This window comes from Alternaria conjuncta (assembly GCF_024043145.1).
Source record: "Alternaria conjuncta strain BMP 0040 chromosome Unknown scaffold_11, whole genome shotgun sequence".
NCBI lineage: Eukaryota > Fungi > Ascomycota > Dothideomycetes > Pleosporales > Pleosporaceae > Alternaria > Alternaria conjuncta.
In genome coordinates this window covers 442171-458253 of record NW_026250100.1, presented here as the reverse complement: position 1 = coordinate 458253, position 16083 = coordinate 442171, and the positions used below count along the sequence as shown (strand labels likewise).

The following is a 16083-nucleotide window of genomic DNA, read 5'->3' as shown; positions in this document are numbered from 1 at the left end:
CACTAGCCGAGTCCCTAAGGGAACAAACATTCCACACAAAACTCTCGTTGTCGCGCTTATCGACGCAAATAGACCAAACATGCGTTCCTGGCGCGGGTGTATCAGATGCGATTTTCTGTGTTTTACTGAGGCAGAGAGGCGGTGGACAAGGTTGCACGGCACGGCAAAGACGGGTGTGACTCGAGATCGAGATGAGATGAGATGATGTAGAAGGAGGAGGCGTGGGAAGCAGAGGAAATTGACGAGAAGCGGTTGAAGTGGGAATAGACAGGGTTGCTGCATCTATCTGATGCAGAGTGATATGGAAACATCGAAATTACATACTCATCATTACTCTTTCGCATATTGCGCAGGACGCTTGGGTACCCTTCTTACTCAAATACCGGCATCCATACGGATCGCGGCATGCCCGGTGGAGAACGATCTGTTCCACGTAAATTTAGCGCATCGAGGATGGGGCTACCTCAGTAGATCCAATTCTTTCCGAACCTTGTAGCTGACTCTAGGGCAGCACCAGCCGATTATTTTCGCTGCACCGGCAGCTTCCAGATCCGCTGCGACATCCTGAACGGTTTTGTATGCCCATGGAGCCTCTTCGAAGACAAGATCCTTCTCGTCACATATGACCCACGTGCCTTCTGGGTTTTCTGCATTCGGCTCCAAGATGTTAATGCCTTTGTACTTCTTACCCAAGGTCTGGAGAGCCTTTGCCCGAGACATGGCTCGTCCTGCGCCATGGGCCAGCGAAAGTCCGTTTTTAAGACCCCATGAGTTGGCTTCCGAGAATGTTGGCTGGAGGATGAGCGTGGCGGTGCTCCGGGAACCGGGCAGTGGAAGGAGACTGAGCGGCAACTGAGTTTTGGGGTCGTATGTCGGGGCTGCGCCTTTTCTATGGAGAAGGACGTATTCTCTTGGAGTGTTTTCATCGCCAAGTGCCATCTTGTCCAGCCCCTCGGTCAGACTAAGTTCAGGCGTAGGTTCCTCCGCAGCTGAAGAAGGGACAGGTGGAGGCCATGCTACACATTCGACGTTGTTGTGCCAGATGTCAACTACCTTACGCTTCCTCAGTGCCGCTTTGGCTTTCGCGATCATCGTTATGCCCTCTTCGCCGAAGTCGCTTGCGTTCGAGTCGCCCAGCTGCCAGTCTTCATTGCCAGGCTCAAGACATGCAAGGAACCGCAGGGCAATCAGATCTCGGTTCGCCTTTGCCCACTCGCAGGCCTTGTTGTGCTCCTCCAGGTATGCATTGGCGTCCTCGCTATCGTCCGGAAAGCTTGTGCGTGAGTCGGTTGTGTACTTCTTGAGAATGCTACCTCCTAGTCCTCGTGATCCCGAGTGGACTAGCAGGACGACATCATCTTGATGGAGTCCATCGTCCGACTTGGCAAATCCCGATTCCTCGACGACCTGGATCTCGGCAAAATGATTCCCAGCTCCTATGGTGCCCAGGGCAGCGTCCCACTGTTTACCGGCGGAAATGCTACAGTTGTCTTCGTCCAAGAGCCATTTCTCTCGATAGGCTTGGTTGCGCCAGGCACCCTCTAGTCCCCGAAGCTGATTAGCAACATTCTTGCCTTTGTTCCCATCAACCTGGCTTCTGTTGAGTGTCGTTTTGTACCAGGCCATACCACATCCGATATCGCCACCGATTAGAGGAGGATGGATCCATCCCTTGGAAGCAAAGACTGCGCCGATGGGAAACTTGGTGCCTGGGTGGAGATCGGGTTGACCAACGGCGTGTATGATACCCGGAAGCGTGCGCGCGGTGATCTCCAGCTGAGATAAAGCCAGCGGTTCAACGAGGGTTGCTTCAGATGCTAATACTTCAACTGGGCATTGTGGGTTTGCGTCGGCTATTATATTGCGTCAGTAGTTGATCGTAATACGGAAGGGGGGTAAGCATGGATATTGAGCGCAAACTTGCTCAAACGTCAGTGCTACTTACCATGCACCCCTGATACTTTCCTGGCACCAACATAGTCTTCTCCTGCTGAGACGAGCAATACGACATCGTTATTAGTGTTGCTCTTCCAATCTGCTTCCGACACAAGCTCTTGCCCGCTGCGTCCGACAAAGACACGAGTAGGTTTCTTTACACGCAGTTTTGCCTGCGCACTCTTGAAGACAAGCGCTCGGACAGAAGACGAAGCTGTGGGGTTAGTGGACGCGGAAGCGGGTATAAGGATTGGGCATTTCGTTGATTGGTTTGCATTTGATGCGAGAGTCAGACGTATGGCGGGCATCTTCGCACTGTGGTTGAGATTTTGGGTCTGGTGGAGTAACACGATCTCGAAAGGGAAGCGATAGTCGTTCGTGATATGGACATAGAACGAAAGTTTGATCACAGAGTCTGGTGACAGGACTTTATTTACACTGCGCGTTCGCAAATGGTTTACCTAGCGCAGCGCCGCTCACTTCGACTCATCTTGAACTATTCGAGCACAGCCACAATGTCTTTCACCACAACAAAGCGTAGCGTAACGGATGCCTTGCCCTAGAAACATCGATGAAGAATAGTGCTAATGCACTTTCCCACTGATGGCTAGATAAGTGTTTCACGTGATTGCGCTTTTACCTCACAGCCGCCGAGGTGAAGCTATGGTTGGGATCGTATACGAAAAACGCAGGCAAAGTGCGGTAAGCGGTGTAAGCAGAAAAGCAGGGCCAAAGTAAAAGGAAGAGATCATCAGGGCCCGCCGTCCCGTATCGCGGGCGTGGACGAGAACGTGCCATGTGCATGACGTACTATAGTCCGATTGGATGCTTGGACCGCGTTGCCGTTACAACGCACCTTGCTTGGCGCATACCACACAGCCGCACCGACTTTGATGCCCACGACATCTCGACACCTGCCAGCCCATACTGCGACCGTCGACTGCACTGCGCTTCCAATTGTGAGTTACTAATTGGCACACATCGGTCCCAAGCTCATGCAAACAGCGCCCAGCCACTACTACATCGATAGCCGTAGCCGTCCCAACAACAAGCCGGCCCCGTACGACATCACCACTCCCCGGCGCAAGCCGCACACCTTGCCTCACGAACGACCAACATCTATACTCTCACAATGCGCACATTCTTCGCCCCGCTACTGCTTGCGCCGCTCGCCGCGCTCGCCGCACCCGATGTCTACGGCGACTTCGAGGCCGCCGTTGCGCCATTACCGACGCCCGTATACGAGGCCATGGAGACGTCTCCCGCCGACGGCAACCTCGAACTGCTCAAGCGACAAGGCAATGCATGCGCGACGTCGTACTTCAACTGCGCCGGCCTTGGCGCGCCCGGACTCTGCTGCCCACGAACAGCCGTCTGCTCAGCCGACCAGGCAGGCCACGTAGCATGCTGTCCCCAAGGCGTCGCCTGCACAGGAGCCATCGGCGCAGTCCCCACCGGCGCGAACCCCTCGGCCACCTCGACCGTCTCCTTCGTAATCGCATCCACAACCGGAGAGCAGCCCTTCGTGCAGGAAACAAATAGCGCAAACCACGGAAGCACGGTACAGAACCAATTCTACCCTTTCCCGTACATACCGACGACTTACACCAACGCAGCTGCCTGCTCGTCCGCTTATACAAGCTGTCAAAGCGATGCTGCAAGTTGTACGACTGCTCTAGCCAATGGCGCCGCCGGCGTCACCATCTCGGCCCCCAACGGCGGCGGCGCTACCATTACCGCCATTCCCAGTGTCGGCCTCCAGTCCGCTCAGAGCATCTGCTCCAGTCTCAGCAGTCTGGGCTGCTCGCAGCTTACCGTCGAGGCTTGTGCGGCTTTTGATGGCCAAGGGAATGCGGCGAAGAGAGCGCGGTGTGCCGACTACCTGATGACAGCGGGAGTGGCCGTTGGAATCGCAGGGCAACTGCTAAGATGAGGAAGAGATGCGCTCGTGTCTTCGTTTCTTTGTGGATAATACGGTGGTTCCTGATGTTCATGAGCGGAAAATACGAATGTGCTTTGGCACAGGCTTGCTTGTGTGGATTTTGCCACGATATGGCGTTCGTAAGGAGTTTAGCGGTACAGCATGCGGCTGAATTGTGTCGTCACTCATATCTGTATATGCCTTCAATGAGATTATATAAGCTTTTCCATGTCACTTTGTTCGACCATACTCTGTGCTGTCATTCCCATATTAAGATTGGTGTCGTTCTACTTGGACGACATTATCTCAAGCCAATCATTCAAGAGATTAGGATAACGACTGAGTCCAACATGTCTAGCCAGAAGACAATGTTGCTTGAAATAACCCTGTCTTCGAGGTAGAACCGTCCAGAACGAACAACATCTAGATGGAGACTTGCAGCTCATGTAAAGTAAGAGGAGATTAGACGGTATGTAAGCAGCAACGTCTCAGGCAGCACTTGACACAAAAAGATCGCACCCAGAATAGAATACCCGTATACTATCTTCTCATGGATCCAACTCTCTATCTATATCGATATCTTCCCGTCCTTACTCTCACATGCCTAAGTATATCAGCAATAGCAAAAAGAAGATATTATGAACGCGGCTAGACTCGAACTAGCATCTCCCACACGACTCCCGCGGCGGTTTTTAGTCCGACACACGCCCTTGCCGCGGTCCTGCAGGCCCGACAGGACAAAGGACTACTCAGTAGTGGATTGTTTAGCGTGGACGTCTTGACCATTGGACTACGCATTCTGCGTTGATTTGATCGATGGTGAGATGGGTAGTTGGAGAGGATGTGTAGAGTATTCTTGGGTGGGGTTGATGAATGATAGATGGCATCTGAATGCATGGAGAGTGGTGAGTGAGACAAGATAAAGCACAGTACGATGTGTGAGTAAGAGCGCAAGTAAGGTGAGAGGATATGTTAGGAACGTTTGCGTTCTCTAATTCGTAAAGCGAGTGTCGTGTTCATAAAGACGTAAACCTACAATGGTTTCCCACGCATGGGAAAACCGGGTATCAAGATCGTATGAAACAAAAAGCCCATACAAGGCCCTCTCTTTCCTCCTCCTCTTTCAAATAGCCATCATACTCGTGTCGTAAAGAGGGTATCCAAATCCAACCAAACATACTTTTCAGTCACCACCTCACCTCAGTCAGTCGCAACTCACACCTGATCCCGCGGCTCAACCCCCCTAACAGCAACCCCATCAATCCCCCCAAAACTACTCCTCGGACTCACATCCCCAACATCCTTCCCAAACTCCTTCTGCCTAAGTTCCCAACTGCCCACCCTCTCATGCCCCCTCTTACCATCACCGCCAAAACTAATAATCCCCGCGTTATTCGTCGCAGGCGGCACCCCGTTCCCGGCAAGACGAACATCCGGATCCGACGCCAACTTCGCCGAGCCCTTGAAGCCGCCAAGATCCGATTTCTGACTACGAAGGTTGCCACCAAGACGGTGCTCGACGCGGTGGAAGCGGAGTCCGGTGAGTAACATAGCGAGTGCGAAGAGAAGACCTGCTACAACGAGGGACACGACGGCGCCGATTACGCCGCCGACGACGGGGGAGACGCCGTTTTTACTTGGTCTTTCGTGGGTAGCGGGGACGACGAGCGTGACGCCGCTGCCGTCTGCGCCGCGGCAAAAGAAAGCTCCTGTGCTGCAGGTTTCGCACCAGTCGCTTAGGCCCTGCATGGAGATGGTGCTGAAGAGTCTTTCGAACTCTGTGTATCGCATGTCTGTCTTGGAACGCCCGTTGTTGAACATGGAGTAGGATTGCAGTGGCTTGTCGTCTGCGTCTGTGCCGTTGTGGAAGTAGAAGCGTACCCAGAGGTCGTCGGGGTCGCTGGGCATGGCTGTGTTGGAGCTGGTGCTGAAGAGTTCGAATATCATGGCGGAGCCGTAGGGTGGGATGGATTTGAATTCGGCGGACTGTGTGTCGAGCATCATTAAGGACATGAGGCTCATCATGGCGTCTTGTTCGCCGAAGAAGAAGGTGAGTGGGCTGGGCGTGCTGATCTGGCCTGCGCTGCTGAGATCGCCGGCGCTGTTGTTCTTGCCAGATACGAGCATGTCGAAGGTGTTTTGGATCGAGCCGGCGAGCGTTTTGCCGCCGATGGCTCGGTTGCTGGTGTCGGAGGCTGAGGTGTTGCCGTAGAGATACCAGGCTACTTCGTCGGCGCGGGATCGGAGCGTATCGTATAAGCCGGACTCATTGTTTGCTAGGGTCTTGTAGATACTAGCGTTGTGCATGTATTGGTATGATAAGTAGTCTGCCAGTTCAAGTGCATACATATATGACCTGTGTCAATGTCAGTATTTGAATCACATGACAGTACTGAATAAGCTCTGCACCAGAGAAGGTAGGGCAGGGGTAGGAGAAGACCATAAAATAGAAGGCGAAAGTCTAAGACGTATTCCGCCTCCAATCGTACTTACAGTTCATCTTGATTGACGTGACCTTCGAACCAATCTAGAGGGAGGTTCTTGTACAGTTCACTGTTGTCTGCCAAATACTCGGCGTCCCGATATTCTTGAGTCGTGAAATATCTCAGTGCGTCGGTTTGTCCCTGTGGACATTGTCCAGCTCCAGATACAAGTCGCGAAATTGGGTCGTACACATTCGCAGCATGGATGCTAGCGTACTGATATCCGTTGAGCGGGTAGTCGACCGAAGTACCGTCAGCGAGGACACCCGTATTGTCATCAGTTGCGTTGCTGATGCCATGTGGTGGGTAAAGCCCTTGCATGAAGGCTTGCGCCGACGATACCAGGTATGGCGCATCGAGAGTCTGAACCCAAATCTGGTCGTTGTTCAGGACATCCTCTGATAGTCCCGCAATAGACTCAGGACCGGAAACAAACTTTGATCTGAACTTTTGACCAAGCGCATGCATCTGGGTCGCGCCGAGATTGGTAAGAGTCTGGGTATCATTGCGCAAGATGGGTGTCCGTTCTCCCGTGCGAACGAAAGCGAAAGCAGCAAGTGTATGTTCCGAGTCTGAACTCTGGGCGCCAGCCAGCGAGGCCGAAGCCATTGCGGCGACGATGGTGCGTGTGAACATTGCGAGAGTAGGTATGTTGGTGTGGTACCTCAACACCAAAACGGTGACGATGGTGCTTGCTGGTGACGATAATACCAGCGACAAGGCTGAACACCAACTGAACCCCGGGATCACATATCTACTTATTCCCTGCGGCAGCTCGCATGCAGAACTAGATACCCATGCTTATTTCCAAGGCAGCCAGGCACCTTACCCGCCAGCACAAAGAAGCGAACAGTCCGTGGCCCCCAATAACGATAGCGGCTGAACGCCTAATGTAAGCGACGCGGAAGAACTCACAGCTCTGTACGCGCCGCATGTAGGGCCGCGGCGTGACTGAAGCTGCAACCTTGCTGAACAACTATGACATGTTCATGACTGCCTCGAGCCAAATATTGCAGACGGATAGACATCCGTGCAAAGGCATCATCGATGCATGAACCAAAGTGTTGCGGTTTCTTGGTTACACAGCATCCGAATTAGCCGTATTCAACGAGACTATAGTGGATGCCAAGACTATAGGTATGGCTTTGGGGCGCATCGAATCCTGCAAAATCCAACGGGGTGGCTGGGTGCTGACAGCGGGAGCCCAGATCCTATGAAGAATGATTCTCTCGCACGAGTGTGTTGGCCGCTATCCTACGTCCAGTTAGCCTAAGATATTTACTAACGCTTCTCGTGGTCGTGACCGGGATACCGGTGAGCGGGACTCGGCACATCAGGTACAATGAGGAAACATACGATACTGCCACACCATGTTTCTGTGGGTCAGCGGTACAGAACATGAATCTGCCTTACTTGCATTTAAGCTATGATTCAACCGGATGGATAATTTTCCTTCTATCGTGGGCGACTTCATCTTCAAGATGTCGCCGTTTCAAGATTCGTGTTGGTGAGAATTATTGCGGCGAACAGACGAAGGGTTTGCTTCTTCGAGCGGAATGTAGGGTGGCTAAAGATGGATCAGAGCACTACGTTAGGCCGCCCACAGGGCTGAAAAAGTGCTGCCGACCCATCCGTATCGAGACACGGCACGTGGCACATGGCACGTGGAACTCGCATTGCTTGTTCGTTTGACATTAAATAATATATGTCCGCCAACAGCGGGCGGGTATTGCTACAATGGCCCTACGATGCTGCGGAAGACCTTCGTCTACCACGCTCAAAACGCCAGTTTGGGTCCGCCATCAAGCGACTAGAACCGGATATACCCTTGCCTTTTCCAAACCATGACTCTACAAAGTAACCTCAACACGGCCCTCGGCACCTGGCGCACCACCAGCCTGCAGCGAGGGCAGGAGGTAGGTGATGTCGTCCCAGGGATGTCTGTAAAGACCAGTGCGCAGCCTCTTCTGGTCAAGGAAATGGGCAATGAGACCGATACTTCGGCCAAGGACGAAGAGACCGTTAAGGACACCCATCTTCAGGTAGTCCTCAGCCTCCTCTTGGGTGAAAGCACCACCGTTGCGAACAAGGTCAACGAAGCAGACAGCAATGCAGCCGTCAACGTTGAGAATCAGGTTGTCCTTCTTCGATGTGGTCACCGACTCGACGGCAAGCGCGTAGTCGAGCAGCTTGGTGCTGGGGAAGTTCTTCTTGACGTACTCCTTGACGAGCTCGACACGAAGATCGGGGTTGTTACGCGACTTGATCCTGTGACCAATACCGGGAACTGATAGACGTTAGCTGCTGTAAAAATATGGCTTTCAGCTTAGGCGACTTACTGAGCTTGTTCTCCTTCCTCATTGTGTCAACGAAGTCACGAGGGCTGAGGCCCTTGTCAAAGGCCTTGCTGAACTCCTCAGCGGCGCCGTCGAGCGCACCACCGAAGCGCGATCCAATGGTCAAGAGACCAGAGACCAAGGCACTGATGAGGTCCTTGCCAGCACGGGTAGTGATGATGGTGTTCATGGCACCAGACACAGCTGGACCGTGATCGGCAGTCAACATGAGAACCATCTCGAGGAAACGGCTGGCGTAGTTGGGCAGGCGGCGACGGAACCACAGCAGTGACATGACACCACCGATACCGATCTCCTCCCTGAAGACATCAGAGATGGGCATACCAGCGTACAGAAGCTCCTGACCACGGTCGTCAGAGATGGTGGAAATGAAAGCAGCGGGCTTTCGGATGAGACCGAGCTCCTGCGCCCATGAGTAGTCGATGGGGATCTTGGGTACAACGGGCTCAGGCTTGGGCTTGATGGTGCCGTCCTTGACGAGCTTCTGGTAGACCTGGGCAAGAGTGCCGGGCATCTCCTCGAAGGTCTCTGGGACGTAGATGCCAGCTTCCCTCATGGTCTTGTTCTTGGTGGCCGCAGTCTCGAGCTGAGAGTTGGCGAAAGAACCAGCGTGACCGAACTGGACCTCGGTCTTGAGCATACCAGCAACAGTACCAATGGCCCACGCAACAATGGGCTTGTTGACCTGGCCAGACTTGACAGCCTCAATGACGCGGTATTCTTCAACACCACCAACCTCACCGAGCAGGACAATGATCTTGCAGTCGGGGTCGGCCTGGTATCGGAGAACGTGGTCGATGAAGGTGGTACCGGGGTACCTGTCACCACCAATGGCAACACCCTCGAGCACACCATCGGTAGTGTTTGCGATGATGTTGTTCAGCTCGTTGGACATACCTCCGGACTTGGAGACGTATGAGACGGAACCAGGGCGGTAGAGCTTGGAGGCAACGATGTTGTCCATCATACCACCAGTGTTACCAATCTTGAACGCACCGGGCTTGATGCCTCCGACGGTGGCCGGGCCGATGATGGTGATGCCCTTCTTCTGGGCAACGTGGAGGATCTCACGCGCACGCTGGTGCAAGTCAGTGGCTATTCAGAATAGTTTTTGCTGCGGTTGGAACTTACTCGCTCGGGTACACCCTCAGCAATGATGGCAATGCACTTGATCTGAGGGAATTCCATCAGCTCCATGGTGGACTGGAAGACTGAGCGCGACGAGGCAAAGTTGACAACGGTGTCAACATCATTGTGCTTGCCAACGGCCTTCTCGACTGTCTGGTAGACGGGCAGCAGAGTCTCGCTGGTTCCCCAGTACCTGTGTTGTGTGAGTCGGATGCTTGGCGGGGCATGTCGGGGTATTGACGACTACGTACATTTTGCTGACGAATTGACCGCCGAATGTGTAGATGATACCGGCGACGGAGGGCTGCTTGCGCTTGCAGATGAAGTCGAAGTCGAGCATGCCCTGGACGGCACGGGGCTGCAGTCCGCTGTTCACATTGTGTTAGAGCCGCGCTCCGGTATTTTGCAGGCGTGGTGGTCTTACTAGACGAAGCATCGTGTCTTGGGATGGAAGAGTGTGTGCGAGGCCGGGGGGCTCATGGGCCGGCTGGGGGCAGCGAAACGACGGATGTTGTCGTTGGCGGAGAGGCCGTCGCTCGAGGTGGCCGCCTGCGCTGGGACGCTCCCGTTGGGGGGTGCTGCGGAAGGCATTGTGAAGGTCGATTAATTCTAGAGAGGCGGGAGGGTCAGTCTGGCTCGGAACGGGCGTTGTGACGAGCAGATAAGGTTGGCGGTCGGGGTATTTCGCGTGGGAAAAAATGCTTCGGAGCTGTTGGGGCAGGCACGCAAGAGCGGGCAGGTGGGATGGAGCTCAACAAGGGCTAGGGAAGGAGCGAGCGAGTGACTTACCTTATGGATGCAATGCCGTGCTGAGGGCAGAGCAGAGTACTTGGATGGATGGGGAGAAGGTTGCGAAGAGGGAGCAGCGATTCTTTCCGAAGTTTGGCCCTTACTTTTGGCGGTGTTGAGCTGGAGAGTGATATCCCCTGCACGAACTAGATGCGTGTGGCGCTAACCCCAAGTCCCGAGCGGTGAACGGGGACCCGAATGTCTGCACCGCAGCGTCGCACCTCGGAATTGGGGGTGTTGGTAATAGATGGGGCTTCAATGCACCGCGTGCGCGCTTTCTGGAAGGTGTTATCGCGGAAAATCCCCCGGGAAGCGTGTGTTCGGGTCGTTGATATCTCGTCGTGGGTCGTGTAGGGCATCCGCAGCTCCTGTACCCCTGGTGGGGTGTCCTCGCCGTGATAGGCCCGCCGTGCGCCCAGTGCCTTAGCCCTGCATCCGCTGCCCGCCCTCAGTGCTCAACACGCAGAAAAAACATCAGACCGCTTTCTCAAGCTCCTCCCAAGCCGTCTGACAACTCAGTCTTGCCAGCAGTTCCTCTTAACCCTCTGCAGACCGTGTGTCAAGCCTCAACAAATCCAGGTACGTCTGCCCACTCCCCAGCCTGCCACTTCGCATCTTTTGTCCCGGCCCCCTCACCATCTTCTCCGAACATCTTCGTCTCCGGACATTGCATAAGGCCCCATTGCCATACCCGAGACTTCTTTCGGGATTGCCTGCCAGCCATATCTCTTGCACCCCATTGTCTCCACGCGAGCCGCCCCTCTTGACATTGACACTCATCCATCGCAGTTTGACCATACACCACAATGTCAGCCAAGTCTATCCTCGAGGCCGACGGCAAGGCCATCCTCAACTACCACCTCACCCGCGCGCCTGTCATCAAGCCCACTCCCCTGCCCGCGTCGGCCACACACAACCCCCCCTCCAAGCTCGCATCGCTGCACTTCGCCGCCGATGAGGACATCAAGGGCGTGCTCGACCAGGCCGAGGCCACATACCCATGGCTCCTGACTCCCGGTTCCAAGTTCGTCGCAAAGCCAGATCAGCTCATCAAGAGGCGAGGCAAGAGCGGTCTGCTCGCGCTGAACAAGACCTGGGCTGAGGCGAGGGAGTGGATCGAGGCGCGGGCAGGAAAGGAGCAGCGTGTCGAGACTGTCGATGGTGTCCTGAGGCAGTTCTTGGTCGAGCCTTTCGTTCCCCATCCCCAAGACACCGAGTACTACATCAACATCAACTCCGTGCGAGAGGTATGTCCATTTCAGTTTCCGCCTTTTTCTACAATCGTTTCGTTATTTCGTTACGTCGTATCTCGTGCCGTTTCGGGCGACCGTGTGGTCTGGCGCATGCGAAGGCGTGCAAAAGGCATACTCGGAAGCTCAGAGCGGAATGCTGCAGCTCGAGTGCAAGCGGAGCGGGAAGCGTGCTTAAACCGGGCGCACTGCCTGGTTTTGTTTCAAGGCCGGCCGGACGAAGGGAACGACGGCCGACCCACTCCTGCAGAGCACCTACTCTTCTGCGATACGCACGTCCACTTTCACATGCAAATGTGGCTGCAATTTCAGCGCTTTTGCGCCGCTACCTATGCATCGTCAATTTACGGGCCCGTGGTGTTGCGGCTCTAGCATCGGCGCCATCTTGCGATCTTTTGCCGATCTCACCGCTAACTTGTCCGCTTAGGGTGACTGGATCCTCTTCACCCACGAGGGTGGTGTCGATGTCGGTGATGTCGATGAGAAGGCTGAGAAGCTCCTCATCCCCGTCGACCTCAAGGAATACCCCTCCAACGAGGAGATTGCCGCCACTCTCTTGAAGAAGGTGCCCGAGGGTGTACACAACGTCCTCGTCGACTTCATCTCAAGGTTATACGCCGTCTACGTTGACTGCCAGTTCACGTGAGTTACTCAGGCACCTGTCACCTGCCTAATACATACTAACGTAACCAAGATACCTTGAGATCAACCCTCTCGTCGTCATTCCCAACGAGGAGAAGACCTCAGCTGAGGTTCACTTCCTGGATCTCGCTGCCAAGCTTGACCAAACTGCTGAGTTCGAGTGCGGTGCCAAGTGGGCTATTGCTCGCAGCGCGACAGCTCTCGGCATACCAGCTGCTCCCCAGCAGAATGCTAAGCAGACCGTCGATGTCGGCCCACCGATGGAGTTCCCCGCTCCTTTCGGTCGTGAGATGAGCAAGGAGGAGGCGTACATTGCTGAGATGGACGCTAAGACTGGTGCTTCCCTCAAGCTGACCATCCTCAACGCCACTGGCCGCGTCTGGACCCTGGTCGCTGGTGGTGGTGCGTCCGTCGTTTACGCCGACGCCATCGCCTCTGCTGGTTTCGCCGGTGAGCTCGCCAACTATGGTGAGTACTCTGGTGCTCCCACCGAGACACAGACCTTCCACTACGCCCGTACCGTCCTCGACCTCATGCTCCGTGCCCCTCAACACCCAGAGGGCAAGGTTCTCTTCATCGGTGGAGGTATTGCCAACTTCACCAACGTCGCCTCGACTTTCAAGGGTGTCATCCGCGCTCTGAGGGAAGTCGCACCTCTCCTCGTCGAGCACAACGTCCAGATCTGGATCCGTCGTGCCGGCCCCAACTACCAGGAGGGTCTCAAGAACATCAAGGGTGTCGGCCAGGAGCTCGGCCTCAACATGCACGTCTACGGCCCCGAGATGCACGTGTCGGGTATCGTGCCATTGGCTCTTATCCCTGGCAAGACTACCGACATTAAGGAGTTCTCTGGTTAAGCGTGTGCTTTGTATATTAGGGTCGCGGGTGTAGACTGGGACTGCTTACGGCTCATGACTAGACAAGAGTTAACGTTGGGAGCTTTGCATGAAATGAGTGTTCGACGAACCCATTAACCTCGTCTGCCTTGGCGAAGTGGCTGGCGGCGAAGGAATATAACATTTAATACTTCCATCTATTGTGTTCTTGTTTTGTTGAGGTGAGGTTTGATGGTTTATGGTGTGTCAGTGCACGTTGTTGCTCTTTCCTGGAAGGAAGGCACGACATCCCCTCTCACTTTCCCTCAACACAACGACATACCCGTGCATGCGCGCGTTCCCTTGGTCGATAGCAGAGCTCACATCCGCCCCACACGATAGACGCAGGAGGTAGATACGACATCCCATCCCATATATAATCGTCAGAATTTCGCGATCGCCCATCACAGCACAAGAACCCCAAAGCAAAGCAAACCAAGCAACAACCCAGTCCTGCAACGTCTAGGGTGAAACCAGACCTTGCAAGACTAATTGCCTAAGCCCTTGAACAGGCTGAAGCAAAGCATCGCGTACTGCAGTACCAAAACATAGGACAAGAGTTCGAGCACTCGTTCACTCAAGTCTTGAATAGAGGACACGGGCGTTTGACCATCGAGTCAGGAAACGTGTTCTTTGTAATCTTCATACTACAGCCTTCAGCAGCAAGGGTAGTTAGAGGAAAATTCCCTTGAACCACAGGTTTGGCATACGTCGAACTTGTGGATTGAGATCTTGAGACTATAGCCTTCGGGGAAAGGGTGGTTGAGAGAATATAGTTGTCTTGTGGCGTTGAGTGAATGGGTTGGTTGTTCTATATTTTTTGTTAATTTTTGGTAAGTTTGCAAGTAGCGGATGTAGAGCATATGCTATAATACATTCCTGCTACGTTATATACAGAAAAAGTTAAGAGGTCTGCGGCCTACATTAACATGGAAACATGCAATCAAGGTGGCATAGCGTCGACGTAGGCTCCAGGCCTCAGAGTGTTTGGTGTTTCTTTGGAACAAGGTGCTACACTCGCCAAAGCAAGTCCATATATCGCCCGTCCTGCAGCAAGATGAACCCGCATCTCTAACCCCCAAAACATCTCAATTCTCAATTCAACGTCCGCCTCCACTCGTCCATGGCATCAAAAAGCGCCCCCAACCTCACCCCATCCTCCTCCTCACCCACAGTCAAAATCTTAACCACACTCCTTTTCCTCCCATGCCTCAACGTAAGTTCCCTCAGCGGCGGCATAGAAACCAACATATCCCTCCAGCTCCCCTCCTTGCACCCCAAAACCTTCTCATTCTGAATCCAAACATTGAAATCCATAACCACAGGATGGAAAACAATCTCCTGACTCGTCCGTATGAGCCCCAAACACCTTCTCATCAGACTAATCTCATTGCGCACGCCGACTGAGAACCGGGTCCCGGACGGTTGCACCCCGTCTTCTATACTCTGCGGCGTGACGTCGAGTTCAAAATCGAATGTCGTGGGGACGAGATTGTAGATTTGCAAACTGCGGGAGGGCTTCAGATACAGCATTTCGGCTAGTAAAGGGGAGTCGCCCGGGATGAGTTGCCGCCATACATTGCATACGCGCTGGCAGCGGAGTAAGTCCCAGAAGTCGAGGTGGATGAACACGTGCTGGAGCACCTCAACAGGGAGGTCTGTAATGCGTTTTCTTTGGCCGCTGCCGGGGTGCGTGGTACCTGCAGTGAACATTTGGCGGACGCGGTCCGCGTAGTTCCCTATGCTGCTGCGGCGGCTGTCTCGTGAGAGTTCCGAGTCCCATGAGCGCATGGAAGCTGTGTCTGCGTCTGTAGGGAGGCCACTGATGGAAGGGTTGCGGATGGAGTGGCTGGAGGCGCTTTGTTTGCGCCGGTTGGTGGTATCTTTGAGCTTTTCCGAGAAGCGCGTGAAGGCCGAGAAGTGGGATTGATGGTGAAGATCCATCATGACTTCTGTCTGCTTGATTGTCGAGATGTAGGACCTTGCTTCCGTCTGGGATTTTTATGTTTTGATCTGGACTCCTCTAGGGCATCCAGTGTCGTTCTTAGCGCTTTTGATACGGGCTGTGTTATTAGACTTCAGCCTTGCGACGACGGTGCGGGGTTATATCGTGTAACGTAATTGCGGTGCAACTCTATATCTCTTGTGTCTCCGCGACGGTTGAATGGTACGGTGTTCTCTTATATCGTATCCGAAGCGGTGTGAATGGCAGCATTGGTCGAGAGAACAGGAAACGACGACAACGTGGAAGCCGCAGCTGACATGTCATTTACACTAGCCGAATGTGGCTGTCTGACGCGGGATGGGGGCCGACAAAAGCAAGCAGAACACATGGGAGCTGGGATGTTCGGCGATGTTTGCTTGACGGCTTGCGAGGCGTATCAAGGAAAGTGAAGTTGACGGTCTGTTGTTCTGATACGCTGCAAGGGTAATGTTCCACTATTAATGCCGATATTGGCCATCAAACGCACTATGATCCCGCCTTTCCGTGTGGGACTATACATCATACATACGATACTGCGATAGTGGATCACGATGGTATGTTGTGTTGTATTGATATATGTTTACATGGCTTCCCAAGCCAAGATTGTGTTGTTCTTGAACGGGCCGTCTGATGACGCAATGCCAGAGCATTGAAGTACACATGAAGCGGCGCATAGCACGCTTATCGTGAGACTACTGTTGTGCCAAATCTTCCAACAT

At 53.9% G+C, this 16083-nt stretch overlaps 5 protein-coding genes across 5 annotated transcripts; 2 read left to right on the top strand and 3 right to left on the bottom strand.

Annotated features, from left to right (window-relative positions):
• Positions 1-459: 459 nt before the first annotated feature.
• On the bottom strand, positions 460-2243 carry J4E85_007691 (uncharacterized protein; the record flags this gene model as incomplete). Its single annotated transcript, XM_051471922.1, has 2 exons — positions 460-1853; positions 1946-2243. 2 exons carry the CDS (start codon positions 2241-2243, stop codon positions 460-462), a joined length of 1692 nt encoding a protein of 563 aa, XP_051324119.1.
• Positions 2244-3067: 824 nt separating this feature from the next.
• Positions 3068-3868, top strand: J4E85_007690 (uncharacterized protein; the record flags this gene model as incomplete). Its single annotated transcript, XM_051471921.1, has 1 exon — positions 3068-3868. One exon carries the CDS (start codon positions 3068-3070, stop codon positions 3866-3868), a length of 801 nt encoding a protein of 266 aa, XP_051324118.1.
• Positions 3869-5071: 1203 nt separating this feature from the next.
• Positions 5072-6948, bottom strand: J4E85_007689 (uncharacterized protein; the record flags this gene model as incomplete). Its single annotated transcript, XM_051471920.1, has 2 exons — positions 5072-6212; positions 6350-6948. The coding sequence occupies 2 exons, from the start codon at positions 6946-6948 to the stop codon at positions 5072-5074; spliced, it is 1740 nt and encodes a 579-aa protein (XP_051324117.1).
• A 1241-nt stretch (positions 6949-8189) lies between these two features.
• On the bottom strand, positions 8190-10415 carry J4E85_007688 (uncharacterized protein; the record flags this gene model as incomplete). The annotated part of the gene is made up of 5 exons (XM_051471919.1): positions 8190-8626; positions 8679-9774; positions 9828-10017; positions 10076-10192; positions 10249-10415. The coding sequence occupies 5 exons, from the start codon at positions 10413-10415 to the stop codon at positions 8190-8192; spliced, it is 2007 nt and encodes a 668-aa protein (XP_051324116.1).
• A 1004-nt stretch (positions 10416-11419) lies between these two features.
• On the top strand, positions 11420-13362 carry J4E85_007687 (uncharacterized protein; the record flags this gene model as incomplete). Its single annotated transcript, XM_051471918.1, has 3 exons — positions 11420-11860; positions 12291-12505; positions 12558-13362. The coding sequence occupies 3 exons, from the start codon at positions 11420-11422 to the stop codon at positions 13360-13362; spliced, it is 1461 nt and encodes a 486-aa protein (XP_051324115.1).
• Between the last annotated feature and the right edge of the window lie 2721 nt (positions 13363-16083).